Below are 16,428 nucleotides of genomic sequence, written 5' to 3' on the forward strand. Positions count from 1 at the left end.
TGTTATATGTGCCACGGTTGATAACAACAAGCGGTTGCCATGCAAGATACACCCACACTTTACAATAGATGGACTGAGAACTGGGGAATTGGGGCCCGCCGCTCAATTTCAAATGTTTCTTGAGGCTCCACAAAACTTTGTACATATCTCGCTTTTTTTTCGCAAAAGCATGGGGGCATAACAGAAGGTCCGAAGCGCACCTAACTCAAACTCATAAGATATTTTAGCATCTTAGAGTGATGGGGAGATAACGTTTTGAAAAACTGACTATTAATGGCGCTTTCTAGAGATGACCCTAAGCACCAAACCTCTAGAGAATGAATGCTTCGCTTACTACATTCTAGACTGAACAAGCGGTTGCCCTGCAAGATATGTCCACATTTTGGATGAGATGGGCAGAGATCAAGCTAATAATATCGATTTTTCATACAATCATGGGCCATAATCCAGGATACTACGGTCCGACATGCGTCAATATCGCAAGGAACCGAGATCTTTGGGATATAAACATATTTCAATCGTCGTCTAAATTGTGACCTGTAGAATGTCCACGAACATACGTCCAGATAGACAGGGACGACGGCGTAATACGTCCAGATAAAAATGTAGGCGTATAAATAGCCCCCAATACCACGTGATTATATTTAATTTCTTTATGGGCCCCGAGCCTGCCATGTCCACAGATTCCTTCTCAGCTCATCCATGCAATGTTATGATAATATATCGAGTTTGTAATACCATAAAAGGTCAATGCTATTGGATTCCTGCGGCAAGATGAGGATGGTTTCAGCGGTCGCAGTGAACCGAAAATTTATATCCATTTGCATCGACCCACATAGTATTCAAAATAATTACTAGTTGACATTTTATTCGAAAGATATCAAACGAATATTTGACTACAATTTCGAATATATCTTTTTATATTCTTTTGATAACCATTGAGTAAAATTCAGAATAATACCTTCGTTAATTGTCTTTTTAGCCCACATTTCTCTGATCTATTTTACTATAACTAAAGCATTGACGCATTTATTCAAAATAGATTTTCTCTTGTGAAACATAAATGTTTATGTTTTAACTGGTTTTTAGTAATTATAATTCCGTCACTAACAATAAATACGAAAGGGCCACGCATTTTTCATGCAAATTAAAAATAATTTTCAATCATTGAGCGAATATGATAGTTACGTGGGCAAGCTTCTAGCAAATAGCAATATCATAGAGAAAACAAAAATAAACGACACGCATAATTGGTCTCTAAAATGTATAATTACACAATCCAATCAGGGTTGCTACTGTCTGAGTCTTGGTAAATTTTAAACGGATTTCTTCGTTTATGAACAAACTACTTAACTTTGGTTATTATAAACTTACCTGTGTGTTTGTAATGAACTCCCGTTCGATAAAATCCATTGCACAACTAATTATCACAACGATGAAAACAAGTTCTCTCTTGAAAAATTGAAATATCACAAACTTTTCCCAGAGAAAAATACCAATATGGAAGATGGTTTCGTATTAGGGGTGACAACATAGGAAATTCAAGTACAATTACGACAAGAATCCATGACCACTCGGACCAAAGACCACTCGGTTCAAGACCAGTCGGACCAACTGATAGACCACTCAGCCCAAACAAATAGACTACTCGGACCATACAAAAAGACTATTCGGACCCAACAGAAAGACGACTCGGACCAATAATAAAATGTTGTTTTAATAAATTGATAATTGCGTTTGTTTTAATATAATTACGCGAACCAATAATAAAGTGTTATTTTAATAAATTGATAATTGTGTTTATTTTAATATGACTACTCGAACCAATAATAAAGTGTTATTTGAATAAATTGATAATTGTGTGTGTTTTAATATGACTACTCGAACTAATAATAACGTGTTGTTTGAATAAATTGATAATTGTATTCCAAATCGCAAAATATCGAGAACCACACTTGTAGTCACGTTTAAAAAGGGGCATATAAACGTCCGGTCTTCGTATTATTATGTGCTGTTTATATTAACGCATCAAGGGCGGATAACTTGAAAACGTGTCTCCACCCCCCCCCCCCATATATAGTAACCCAGGGGTTAGTGGGGTAGAACGGAATGAAACCACTGGGGATACCGCGAATGTGGAAAAAGTAAAATTAGGCTATCAGACAAGAACAGTATACCCGTATATGTAGAAACTGTCAAAAGTCTGGACATACCGAGTCTCATTGCAAGAGTAAAAAAAAATTAGATTGATATTTTTTTTTGGCACCATTATTAATTAATTTTAAAACTAATCGTTGATTTATTTTCCGTACACAAAATTGAACCAAACAACTCTAAATATAAGAATTCCGTATAAGAATTATTTGCTTCTTTGTATTGTGATTTAATAATAAATAAATAGCATATTGTCTAGCCTTATAATATAATTTAATTGGTCCGACTGGTCTTGTTTTGGTCCGACTGGTCTTAGTCCGAGTAGTCTTTGGTCCGAGTGGTCTGGATACCTACGACAATTGGCATTGAGTTTGAGCGTTCGCACACATAACTACCCGCATTCCTGTATTTAGTTACCGTCTTTTACATTCTAGTAAAATCTCTGCAAATTTTATAGCTTTACTTTTTGAAATATTTTGTTTTAATTATTTGATTAGCGACTCGGATGGGATTATTTACTTTTGAACACGCATGCCGCACAAACACAACTATACATTCGTTTTACGGGCTTTATCACACTTCGGTCAAAACTGTCGAATCGAGAATTAATGTTCCGCTTCTTACGGGGTCATACGGGCTTAGTAGCATTATATACCCACCCGGGCACCCAATACGGCAATAGACACGCTGAGGGCTGCCGCAACACGCTTAAAGATGTTACTGAAGCGGTTATTATTCGATCGAAAGAATGCGTATAAAATTAAAAATACACTCAGAGAATTCGGAGGTAAGCTTCATGATCCTTGTTAAATTATTTATAACATAAAGAAGATAGGATATTTATAGTTTATTCATGACTTTATTTTTACGAGTATCCGTGCAATCAGTGATATTTTAATTGTGAAGAAAATTTGATAGACTGGCGATCAATGGTTTCCATATAAATCTCCTATGTAATTGCCTTCAATTGATATTTTTCGTCGCCCAAACCCATATACGATCAAAATGATCGCGCTGTCAAACTATCTTTCAATGTTAACCAACCCCCGCAACAGGTATATTGGATTCGACCAATACGTCACGAAGACATTGTTGACATCGACTCTGTCGAAATTACAAGTAAATTTTCAAATTTTTCAAGAGAGAAATTGTTCTCATCGTTGTGATAATTAGTTGTGCAATGGATTTTATCGAACGGGAGTTCATTACAAACACACAGGTAAGTTTATAATAACCAAAGTTAAGTAGTTTGTTCATAATCGAAGAAATCCGTTTAAAATTTACGATGGTTCACACAGTAGTGTTCACTTTACATGAAAAATGTGCTAGATATCTATTGTAAACCTACACGCCTCTGACGAAGACTGGAACTGCCTTTGCGTGGTTCATAGAATGCTTCGTTCGTTCGTTTGTTTCTGGAGTTTTACGTCCACTTCCACCTAAGGTGATATCGTAGACAATATAGAATGCTTAGCTAAGCTTCTATTTATAGTTATTGAGGGTATTGGTCTTGCGCACACCACACATCGATGCATAACCCAATTGTATATACTGCTTCTTTAATAAAGGATTGCACTGTTTTGGCTACACTTAAGTATAATAGCTATAACACTATCAAACACTGTCTGTATGTTGCTGGTATCTGTAGCCGTAGTAAAATGGCTGTACATCTCTTTGTTATCTGTAATGCTTTGCTTAAACTTCCATTGAACAAATATCGAGGCTTCTTTATACTCATTTGTGCCTAAAAAATAAACCATGTGGTATTTATTATATGTATTCTTTATTTTTAGTTAATGGTACACTATCCCAAACTAAGTCTAAAAGGAAAGAAAGAAATCAGCCTCAACAACATAATATTTCGGAGGTTTTCGGACTAACATGCAGTAGTTTCATACGCCTACATTTCAGTGTCGGCGAGAAAGGGTTTAACGTCCACTCAACACAAACTAGGTCATTTCAGGACTAACACATGGTTCAATCTTAATTTCAATAATTCGCTTGAGCGTATGGGTCTTAAGCAGTGGGAGAAAACCGGAGAAAACCCACGAGGTTGGGCAGGCGACCCTACTCCTTATCACGTACAGCTGCTGGGGAATGGAAACCACGCCAGTTGAACCAATGACAGACCTTATGATACAACGCATACGCGCTAATCATTCGGCTATTAACCCCCTCCCCACCCTGGCTCGTAAACGCGACGTTCTTTTCCGGAGATATTGGCTACAGTTTTTATCTGTGGATATTCAACATTCCGCGACAATCCGTTAAGGAGTTATGTCCCCTTTGCTGAAAACATTGTAAACTCGAAGGAGGATTTTTTTTTTCAAATTTGATGTGAAGTATTTGGAACATGAGAGGACATACCATATGGATATTCAAGATTCTGAGCCGTTCCGTTAAAGAGTTAACTCCCATTTTATGTATAGAGACTACATATTTTAATCGTTTTTTAAAAATTAATTTGGTAACAAGAAGAGCCTACCATTATATAGCCTTCAACAATCCTACGTTCCGGAACAGAAAACAATGCGATACTCCGATAGAGAGAGAAAGAGAGAAATGGGGTTTAACGTCTACTCGACACAAACTAGGTCATTTCGGGACTAACATATGGTTTAATTTTATTTCAATAATTTGCTTGTGTGTAGGGGTCTTTAGCAGTGGGGGGAAACCGGAGGACCCGGAGAAAACCCACGAGGAAGGACAGGCGACCCTTCTCCTTGTCACGTACAACCGGGGATTCGAAACCACCCCAGTTGACTCAATGACAGGCCTTATGATACAGCGCGCACGTGCTAACCATTCGGCCACCCAACCCCCCTACTCCGATAGAGGCTACTTGAATGGATTTTTTCTTCTATTTTGGCGAGAAGCATTGGGATCATGACAGTATGAACCCCGTCGATGGTCAGCATTTCTCAACCTTCTGTTTTTACTAAACCTCCCTTTTCCGAGAACCTTGGCAGCACGATACAGTCTACAGTTTAAATGGATTTCGTTTAAAATTTGGCAAAAGCTCAAAAGTGCAAGATGATTAATCTGTAGTGTCCGTAACCATGGGTTGTATCTTACGGTAAATTTACAATACAAATGTGATCTTAAGTAACATTATACTTTCCAATGTGCAATTTTAAAATCTAAAAGCTTCTTTATCCATGATTCGAATTTGAAGTTGATTTTTTTCACTTTTTAAAGGTTACGACAATACATTTATTGTTATTCTGTTGTAGTGTCCGTAACCATACAGTGATTAAAAAGCTTCACGAAAGTGTATTTGAAACAGGCAAAAAGCTGCTGAAGCTAAAAAAAAGTATCAATTTTAATGACCAAAATATAGAACTATTGGTACTTAGAATTGCAAGGCACTGCAAGAAAATTTATTTTTTCACCCCCTGAGTGATGAGACACTTTGGTCACGAATACTGTGTTTTAGTTAAAATCAAGTGAGTGGATTCCGTTACGGTTCGATATGAGCGAATATCTTTGGGATATAAACATGCATATCAAATTTCATCAAAATTGGATAAAAACTGGGGCATCTGGAGTGTCCACAAGCTAGGGGCCATAATCCATGACGTTACTGTCCGAAAGGAACCGCGATCTTTTCGGGATAAACCTATTATTTCAAGTTTCGTCAAAATCGGATAAAATGTGTGACCTGGAGAGTGTCCTCAAATAAGTTGTAGACTGACGTCCGGACAAGCAGGGGCGAGGACAATATACGTCCAAATGAAAATGTGGGCGTATAAAGATCACAATATTAGAATATTGAAAAAAATAATTTAGATCTATTCAATTTGCAGAAGTGGGACAATCCATAATGCAAAGCCCATAGTGATAGGCTTAAATGATTCGTGGGTGAAACAGACGAAAGAAAGCAAACCAAGAATTGCACAATTTACCCTTGTATTCGGGAAAACAGCATCTTAACGGCACGTGTTGTATTTTCTGCTTGAAAAGATCAGTTTTATTTAAGAAGAGGATTGATGTTGTATTACTGAACACTCGATGACTGACAACCTTCTTAAACAGGGCCAGGGATTCCAAGAGTTCATTCTGAAAACAGATTAATTAAATCGACGTCATTTCATATTACTATTATTATTTCATGCATATTTATAGTGCGCCCTTTCATATAACGTGTTCAGTTGTTTCTGGAAAGCGTGACCATCTTGAAAATGACCTCGATTTTGGATTATCGAATGGCGAATGGACTTTTCTAAAAGACTAGTTTCTAAAGAGAATTTGTGCAAATTTTGTTACTTGTATTCACCTTTGAAACATTTGACAGATACTGTTATCTGCTGCACGAAATTTGGATTGTTATTCAATTTACCTTCTTGAAATAACATGTTATTTAGAACATGCCTCTAAATGCGTATTTTTACGTTCGCATTGTTTTCAATATTCCTCATTGGTGATAACAACAATTCTACTGATCATAGAGGTTCAATTGGTCATAGTTTAGATTACATTTTAGCAATTACGTACTATAGAAATGTAGCTAAAAGCCTTTACCTGTTCGCCAATTATACCATCATCGTCCCGTTGTTGATCATAACGACTTATATCTACTGTATAGATCAGAGCTGATACGTTATCGAAATAGTGAATCCATTTTCTGGGATCTGATCTTTGACCCCCGACATCTACCATTCTGCAAATCAGACAATGAATAAGGTCATAGCGTGAGAGCTTATAGGAGTCTTTGTCTTTTTTAGTCATTTGAAGAACATATGATTAAGTTAAAAAAAAAAAAAAATTCAAATTTACATGTACATGATCTTGATTAGAAAAAATTTAAATATACCTAAAAACAGAAACGGAGTTTAAAATCCACCCAACATAAAGCTGTAATTTCCGATTTGATATATCTTGCTTTTCAAAGTCCCAAAATAAGTAGACGACACAATTTAATTAATTTTACATTTATTTTTTTTGAAAAAGTATCGAACAATCTAACCGAGTATCTATACTTAGTCCCCGATAAAAAAGCTCTACACTAAGTTTCAACACTCTCCGTTAGAAATGAAAGCATTGTTCCAAAGCATCGACCAATGAATTTGCTTAGCTCTGCTTAGCTTTAGCAGCAGCTGTTAATCATTCACATATTATAGGCCAAGACATTCACCTAATGAACATCTGCAACAAGTTTTAAGATTCTACCTCAATTAAAAACAGGGTTGTTATATTCCAAAGTTTTCGCCAACCAAATTGTTTATCGCTCCTTAGTCTAAGCAGAAAGTTCTCAACCAATCAAATTACTTATCTACGTCACCTAATAGATCCCTACACCAAGTTTGACCATTTTACCTCAATTAGATAGAGAATTATTGTGTTCCAAAGCCTATACACTAAGATTCCCTTCTCTCACTCAATTAGAATCAAAGTTATCTTTTTTTAAACAATGTTTTTATTCGGGTTATCTGAATGGGATTAGGGAACAGACTTGGCCTATGTAAAACCCTTCTCCCTAAAGTTATCGAGCTCCAAAGTCTCGACCAATCAAATTGCTTTTCGCTCTGCTTACCTTGAGCAGAAAATGCTCATTATCGAAATTAGTCTATGGTATTGAAATTAAATGAAACTATACACCAAATTTCATTGCTCTCGCATAATTGGAGCCAAAGTTAATCTCCGCTTAGCCTAAGCAGAAGATGCTCATCTTCGAACTCCATCAAGGTATTCACCTTATAAACACCTGCACGTTCTAGCTCAATTAGGAGAGTTGGTGTGTCAAAAAAGGTGTGACGGGCGGCCTTAAAAAAATGTTCTGGTTAAATTGCAACAAGTAGTAGTATTTCAAGGAATTGGATGGATGAAGAAACATAAATACAAACTAGAGATCAGTGAAAGCTTTATAGTAAAATATGTCTGAACTAAACAAAACAAGAGATAAAAAAGTCAATGATGAATATGACGATTATTATTTTCATACAAAAAAAAAGAAAGAAACACAGATAAGCGAATATTTAATGAATTAAGTGAATAGAAGACATTTCTATAAACGACATTTAAAATAGATCCCTTCTTGTATTGTCAGCACATAACATATCTTCGTTTCGTTGCGAATTTTCCAGAAGTTCTAATTTTTGTAACAGAATAAAAAATACGCGGGAAATAAACGAATCCCGATCATTAAGTCGCATTATCCCTATTTTTGGGAGTTCGCTCTTTTTGGAGAATCACCGGGGCTGTGGTCTTCAACAGCGTAAAGACAGGAAAGTACATGTTAGACAGACAATCCTTCTCAAAATCCTTAAAGAGCACAATACACCCCCCCCCCCTCTCCCACCTTCTCTCCCTCCCCCATAGATAAGCACTTGAAATGTGTAGATAACTTAAATATTCATATGTACCTGAATTCCAAACCTTTAAATTTGAAGGACGTTTCGTGTAAACCACTGTTATCAATCCTTGCTCTGAGTATGTCTTGAGTAGATGGTACATACCCGGGATCTAATAATCTATCTACCCCATCTAGCAAACTGAAAGTAGAGATAACATAGCCTGATTGGTAATACCCTATCTACTAATGTAACAAACTGAACTACCATGCATAATATCGAAAGTAGGGGTTGTGCGCTGACCCGAACATATTATTATTTTAGTGTCCATAAACAATCCCACCAAAACGTGTGCCAACAATATTATAAGCCCAGGTCAATCTGATTCAAATTAGATTACAACTTCGTTTGGTTTTATTGTCTTTTATCACCCAATAATACATTCTACAGTAGATATCGCGTGTGTGAAAAATTTCCTTAGGAGATATCGCTTTACATGAATTTGATTGGTAAGTTAAAAAGGAGCTCCTTTTTTTATTTTTTTTATTAAAAGTTAAATCTATAGCAAAGAATTATATTTATTTATCTGTACATGTAAGACAGGATTGGGTGATAAATAAAATCTCCTACTCGTAGGAGATTCTCTATATATCAGGGAAATAAAAACTGTAAATATCAGGGAAATAAAAAATGTAATTCATTCTGTTTACTCACTACTTAGCTGAACTCTGTAAATTATATTCCCATCGCCGTACCATACATTGATGGAAAGCCGCAGATGCAAGGAACTGTTTGATAGTATGTCGCCTTGCTACCAAGTATTCACCAGTACCTGATGGTATTTCTGACAACTCCTCGTAAAGATTCTACAATAGATATATGAAATAAGCTTTTTATTATCCACTATACATCGATCTCGTAACTGCCAAGGGTTCTTTTACTTTTACGTCAATGTGTACACGGGACCCCGGGTTTTTTTTGCCGGAAAATCGCGATGAACTTCCTCGGCCAAGACACATGGCGTATAAATGTGGGCATATAAAAATAGTTAGGTGGATTAACAGTTGACAGAATTAATAATGCTAGAGAATCCATCATTAAAACTTACATGATACTCAGCTCCTGTTTGTATATTTAGTTGGTCTATAGTTTGTAACAATGTCTTTAATATATCGATCAGATTCTGTCTTAATACACTTCTATACGCTAGTCTTTCTGTCTCCATAAAATCCCGATCATGGATAAGTCTGAAAAAAATAAATAGTAGCCTTACCTTTTTTTATTGTGTGCTTACATATCATAAAATTACCATGTGTGCAAGAGTCGTGGATCTGGACCCAAGCTTGTATGTACAAGGAGTAGTATAGTTGATCAAACCCCAAGGTGTGGATCAAAATGTGCGGCACATTATGTAGTGTAAAATGTACAAAGTAAGTGGGTAAAAAACCCCCACCGGGGTTAAAGTACAACAGTCGAATACAAGACTAGAATAAATATTTATTTGTTGTTCTCCTCCCCTGGGTCGGTTTTAAATAGTAAGCATGCCCTGCCAAATATACTACAGGTCTACAGCCCCACTTTAACCAAGATCTTAGAAACTGAAGCCATTGGATAGATCTACTCTTCAATGTCTGCTTCACTATCTGTTACTGTTAGAATCCACAGCATTTGGTTGATTTGAGACCCGGCACCGCGACACACACTCCCATACGAATTTTTGGGAAATTTACTGTCATTATTACTGACCTTATTTGTCTAGCTAATGTGCTTTTACCAGATTCCGGTCGACCTGCAATGAGAAAATGTAGGCTATGCATATGGGTGTGGTGTTTGAAGATAGATAATAAATCACCTTCTTTAATGAATTCGAGGTATCATGAACAAACATCTGTTTGTATGAGATAACAAAGAGATCTTAGCACATAGATCAAAGGAAACGAGTAGCATTTAACGTTAACGACTCGTCAACACGTTGATTGCAAACATTTTACTTTGGCCTTTTATGATCACGTGTGAAATGCGTTTGAGAAGAATTAGTCCGGATAACGGTTTTCCGCCTCCTTTAAATTCCACCCGCTAAATATAAGATTCTATTATTTTTGTTCGGATTCTTCTTCTTCATCCTCCTCTTCTACTTATTATTAGTCTACTTCTTCTTATTATTATTATTCCACTATTGTTGCTATGACCTTGCCTTTACTAGTGGTTTTATTGATTATACAATAACAAGTTGTCTTATGGTATAATTATTATGATTAATGACCACCGTCAGTATATAGACGTCTATGGTGGCCCATGGTCGCAATAGCGTTTTTGGGGTTATTTTTTGTATTTCATTTAAAATCATAAAAAATAAAAGTAAAAAAAGAGAAACATTTTTTTTTCTTTTGTTTTACAAAATAAAAAAAAAATCTTTTTAAAATTTAAGAAAAAAAAAAAATCTTTTTAAATTAAAAAGAAAAAAAAAATCTTTTTGAATTAAAAAAAAAAAAAAATCTTTTTAAATTAGAAAGAAAAAAAAATCTTTTTAAAATAAAAAAAATCTATATAAAAAAAATTGATAAAATATTTAAGATTAAAAAAATCTATAAAAAAAATAACATTTTAATTAAAAAAAAAAATAAGTGAAATAGAAAAAATCAAAAAAAGAATTCTGCACGTGGTCCATCGTCGTAATAGTGTCTTGATTATCCAGACTCAGTATAAAATCGGCCTACGACAGCTATCATTCGACTCGAGTGACCAGAAATACCTCGTGGCCCATTGTTGCTATAGTGTCTCGATTATCCTATGTGGCATAACTCGAGCGACAAGAAACGAGTTTGTAGTTATCTCCCCTTCCGAAAGGAAAAGGGTAAACTGACATCAACACGTGAAACACAATTTTTCCACCCATGACGTCTATGGACTTGGATATATGTATTTATACATATGCAAGTCAATAGAAATGTATAATTAATAGACTATAGAAGCCTAGCGTCATTTAGACTAGTTTATCCAGACTAACTAGAACTAGGCCTACATACATAATGACGTTTGAAGTCATTGACTTTAATGACACCATTCGGCCTACTACTAGTGCGCAAGGCCTATTCTCCCCTCAAAAGGCTTATGTAATGTTTTTAAAACACTTGGTCTCCCTGAGGTCGAATTTCAAAAGTAGTTAACAACTTTGAAACTAATCCTCGAAGTATAGGCCTACTACTACTAAGTAGCCGGGGGGGGGGGCGAATGGTTAGCACGTGCGCGCTGTATCATAAAGCCTGTCATATCATAAAGCCAGTCATTGAGTCAACTGGCGTGATTTCGAATCCTCGGTTGTACGTGACAAGGAGTAGGGTGACCTGTCAAACATCGTGGGTCTGTCGTTCAGATTATCCTGTGTGGGATCTATGAAGAACGTATGGTATAGACTCGAGCGACAAGAAACCAGTCTCTATAGTTACCTCACATCAAGGCACAAGTATTTTAACTAAAATCTATTAAAATTAAATTTTAAGTTACAATCGATCTTCGTGAAACGCATAAATTTAAAATTTCACTTTGATTTTAAAATCTATGTTAGTGATTTTAGCTTCAGTTTTTGTGAAACCCCTGCTCTCCCTGAGGTCATCGCTGGTCCCCCGCTACGACCACAGGAACGGGTAAGAGGTGCGAAAGTGCGATGGCGGACAACATCAATTTCTAAGACAAAATAGAGCATGATAGCCCACGTGGACTTCGTCTGGGGCCTGTTTTACTAAGATAAAATTCAAATTTTAGTATTTGATTGGATAATAGATAATATTAGATTTATTTTAGTGCTTAGCTAATCAAAATTGAAGTATCTACAATTATGTTGACGTGAGATAACTACAGACTCGTTTCTTGTCGTTCGAGTTTATACGTTCTTCACAGATCCCACACATAATAATCGAGATACTACTGCAACAATGGGCCACAAAATGTTTCTGGTCGCTCTAGTCTAATGATAGCTGTATACTGGGTCTGGATACTCAAGACACTATTGCGACGATGGGCCACGTCGGGAATTATTTTTTATCTTTTCTTTTTCAATTTGTTTTTTTTTTCATTTAATTTTTTTTTTAATATTATTTCTTTTTTATTTTTTTTAAAATATATTTTATTATTTTTTTTTATATATATAGATTTTTTTTTCATTTTAAAAAGATTTTTTTTTAAAAATTTTTTAAAAAGATTTTTTTTTTTTAAATTTTTTAGAAAGAGTTTTTTTTTAAATTTTAAAAGATTATTTTTTTTTTATTTTGTAAAAAAAAGAAAAATGTTTCTTTTTTTTTTTTTGTACTAATATTTTTATTATTTTAAATGAAATACCAAAAATAACCCAAAAAACGCTATTGCGACCATGGGCCACCATAGACGTCACCAGTGTAGGCCTAATATATAATTGTCACTTTGTCAACCATCGATTTTCTAACATATATTAAATATGATCATGAATATATTGATTAACCAGACCACCATATGCATAACTTGAACTTCTTACACAGGCACATAAGAATTTTACATTTAACCTCACTTTGGATGACCCGTCTTCATTAGCCCAGGTTAGAAGCAGAACAGTAGGACGTTAAACTCCATTTCATTTCATTTCTCTTTGGATGACATAGGCGCGTGATGCCTACTAGAAGGCGCATGCAGCTAGAGAAACAACTTAAAATCAAAAACTGATTCAGCAATGAATATTTACGTACGTTTCTGCATTGTTCTACACTCGTGGGGCTTACTATATGATTCATGTGACAAGCAGCTAAAACTTTATTTTTTTACTTATTTATTTACTCAACACTTACTCGCCGTTTTGACCTCAACCAAGTTTGTAACATTCTCTTAGCTTTTAATTTATCAAATGAAGTGAACCTAACACCAATGTCACTCCAGTCTCTCCTCAATCTCAGCTCATGGAAGTTTTCTCATTTTCTAACAACGGCTACAGTACCTTTATCACCTAGGGGTGGTTATTTTATCGCCTAATATCATTATTCAAGATTAAAGGAGCCAAATTTCTTTTCTTTGGCACCTAGAAATGGACCCAAATGGGTCGCAAAGCATATAATAATGTAATATACATGTATATAAGCTGATTTACGTTCAATCAGTTATGTTCGGCAAAATACGAGAAGAGTCCAAATTAAATGACGGTCTTTGGCGTCTGGTTATTCCAGTCTACACCGGTAGTATTCTCATATGGGATATATTTAGCCTCATTCATTGAGTCCCTTCATAACAAATGGGCCCGAAAGCATTCTGGCACCCGATTCGTGTGCTAATTTTAAAATTTTCATTTTGTCTAATATAATGGATATCAGAAACCCATCTTTCACGGTAAGATAACAACATCAATGTTGATTTAAACTGACCAATAACTGCTATTTGCAATGTCGAGGAGTGTGGATAATATTTAGTTAGAGACTTGGGGTTTAACGTCCACTCGATACAAACTAGGTGATTTCGGAACTAACATATGGTTCAATTTTATTACACCAACTCGCTTGCGCGTAGGGGTCTTTAACAGTGGGGGAAACCGGAGAGCCCGGAGAAAACCCACGAGGTTGGATAGGCGCCCCTACTGCTTGCCGGCCACCCAACCCCCCTTCAAGAGTTATACCAAACACACAAAATATGAGATTTCATGGGGTCAATTCTTCAAAAACAAGTCAAAATATTATCGAAGCAGGATAAGAGGAAGTCATGTTTGAATTTGTTTCGGGTAACACTAATGATGTCTACAGACCGTTTCTTGTAATCTTATCCACAGTTGGAGGCAGACCACCATTTTTTTTTTTTCTTGAAAAATGTTTATTCACAAATTTTAAATACAATATCATATACAATACATATATGCTTTAGAATGTATTCATATATACATTAATATACACCATTATGAAATTGTTAAAATGGATTGAAAAGTGCGTATGTACATTTGAAATAAAAACTTGTTTAATAAGAAAGGATGGCTTAATGAACTTGGAAATAACTTCAATGTTAATTCTGGGCTCTTTGCCCAGCTCCAACTTTCCCAAATTTTTTGTTGGGCTGAATGCTTTTCACTACAGAAACAAATGGTCATGCCTTTGCACCAAAATTTGTATGAGGTTGACCACCAAAATTTTGAGATACACAAACTTGAAGAAGCATACTAAAAACACGTAACTATTTGCCGTACATATCACCGTAACCAACCTGATAACCCTGTGATCCGTCCGCCTCTAAATCATGAATATTTACCAAAACCTGGCAGAAAATGTTAATTCAACCCCTCTTCGTTCATTTTAGATTAAAAAATCAACAAAAATAGGCATGCAAAAGAAGAGAAAAGAGACAGGAGAGAGAATTGCTACAAATAGACGAAATAGTGGTCTGCATCCAGTTGAATGAAAATCAAGCTGTAATTGTCTCCCCTTTTGCATAACACTTCCGGGATGCTCGATTGTCAGTTTCCGGAATGTTCCGAATTAACAGAACTACAATTGAGTGCTGCGGAATTCAGTCCTGTCACAGTTCTGTCAGTCCCGACAACGAAGGTGGTGTGTGAGTAAAATCGTGACGTAATTAAACACAACGAACACCTTTCAAATGTCATGGTTGGTTGAGATATTATCTTATGCATTCGACGCATGTGCGCGAAATCCCCCTTCCACCCGATTGCAACTATTTTGGGGATTGAGAGAATTCAATTCCGGAACGTTCAATCGAATATCCCATTTATTTGATGTCAAAAGTTCGAAAAAGAGTTACACAAGTGATACATTACGTCATAAATATTTACCCCAACACTACTTTTGATCTCACCCAATGGCAGATTTAAAGTAGCGTAACGCTTCAACTCGCAAGATGAACCCTGAATAATGACAATTTTATTTAAAGGCAGGCATTCACTATGGAATCTGTAGGGTAAAGTGTGAAATTAACACTGATGGTTTAATTTACGAATCCACGTCTTCTCACTGGATCATATTGCGTGTTATGCTAGATTAATTGCCGTTTCCACATGTGCATACATAGTGTGAAACACTAATGCTAGGATTCTGCGAGTGTATATATCCGTCAGGCGTATACACTGCTCCCATGCGTACGTCACGAAGTTTAGCGTGAGTATCAAGTTTAATACAATAAAATATATCCGGGAAAGTCCCTTTAATTTAACTTACCAAGGAGTAATAACTTCACGCTTTTAGTTTCCTTAAGTTTTTCGTGAAGGAGAAATTGATCTATTGATTCGGATTTCTTCTTATTGATTACTGGAATGTTTACCACTGAATTAGCACTGGCACCCGCCCCCATTCTTACACCAAACAGGGTACTTAATCTTCGATTAATTAAATAATGTTATCTGAAATCAAAATAGAATAATAACGAACAAAGATTGAGACAAGTTCTGTGGGCTAGTAATTGATATACATTCACTCTGGATCTATTATGTAGAGAGTATGACAAACATAATCTTCATCCACGATTGACCAACGGGGAAATGCTGGATTACAAAACAGACCTGTTGGGCAGTCCGGTCATGATCTTCACCGTGTGATGAGCGAAAGGATTTCGAAAAGGAACCATTCTTGATATCGAAAAACATAGGCACAACGGGATAACACCAATAAACGTTTTACACCCATACGTACGCACACGGCGGTTAAGTGGAGGCTATATTGTATTTCTTGCAGTCAGTTAAGGCTTGAAATGGGACTACTGCTTTCGTCAATCCTTTCTGCATTTCTTCCAATCACCGACCTGTTTGGGTCACATTTATCAAGCGACGATTGTTACCCACTCCGAAGTCCATGATAATGTTTCGATTGTGGGACAGCTTCCTTATAAGTCCTAATAGTATTATCAACACATCAATGTCTAGGGAACCTTACGCTTGTTTTTTCATTCATGTGATAACAGTGATTCCAAATCAAAGTATCTAGGCCCTCCCCAGGGCCAAGCGGCCAGGACACGGATTGGCAGCAGTCCCGTT

At 36.0% G+C, this 16,428-nt stretch overlaps 1 protein-coding gene across 3 annotated transcripts in view; it reads right to left on the reverse strand.

Moving 5' to 3' along the window:
- LOC126808829 (guanine nucleotide-binding protein G(i) subunit alpha) overlaps positions 1 to 15,784 on the reverse strand; it is a 50,085-nt gene extending 34,301 nt beyond the window's left edge. Inside the window, exons 1-8 of one of the 3 annotated variants that reach the window (XM_050533817.2) lie at positions 15,617 to 15,781; positions 10,191 to 10,233; positions 9,553 to 9,691; positions 9,159 to 9,310; positions 8,517 to 8,645; positions 6,676 to 6,814; positions 6,060 to 6,213; positions 1,411 to 3,898 (exon numbers count right to left, since the gene is read on the reverse strand). In XM_050533817.2, coding sequence (XP_050389774.1) covers positions 3,714 to 3,898; positions 6,060 to 6,213; positions 6,676 to 6,814; positions 8,517 to 8,645; positions 9,159 to 9,310; positions 9,553 to 9,691; positions 10,191 to 10,233; positions 15,617 to 15,749 — 1,074 coding nt within the window. In that variant the 5' untranslated portion in view covers positions 15,750 to 15,781 and the 3' untranslated portion in view covers positions 1,411 to 3,713. Of the gene's footprint in view, positions 1 to 1,410; positions 3,899 to 6,059; positions 6,214 to 6,675; positions 6,815 to 8,516; positions 8,646 to 9,158; positions 9,311 to 9,552; positions 9,692 to 10,190; positions 10,586 to 15,616 lie in introns of those variants that run through there. The other 2 variants (XM_050533818.2, XM_050533819.2) reach the window with 2 other exon arrangements.
- Positions 15,785 to 16,428: the final 644 nt, after the last annotated feature.

This window comes from Patella vulgata, chromosome 1, assembly GCF_932274485.2.
Source record: "Patella vulgata chromosome 1, xgPatVulg1.2, whole genome shotgun sequence".
Lineage (NCBI taxonomy): Eukaryota > Metazoa > Mollusca > Gastropoda > Patellidae > Patella > Patella vulgata.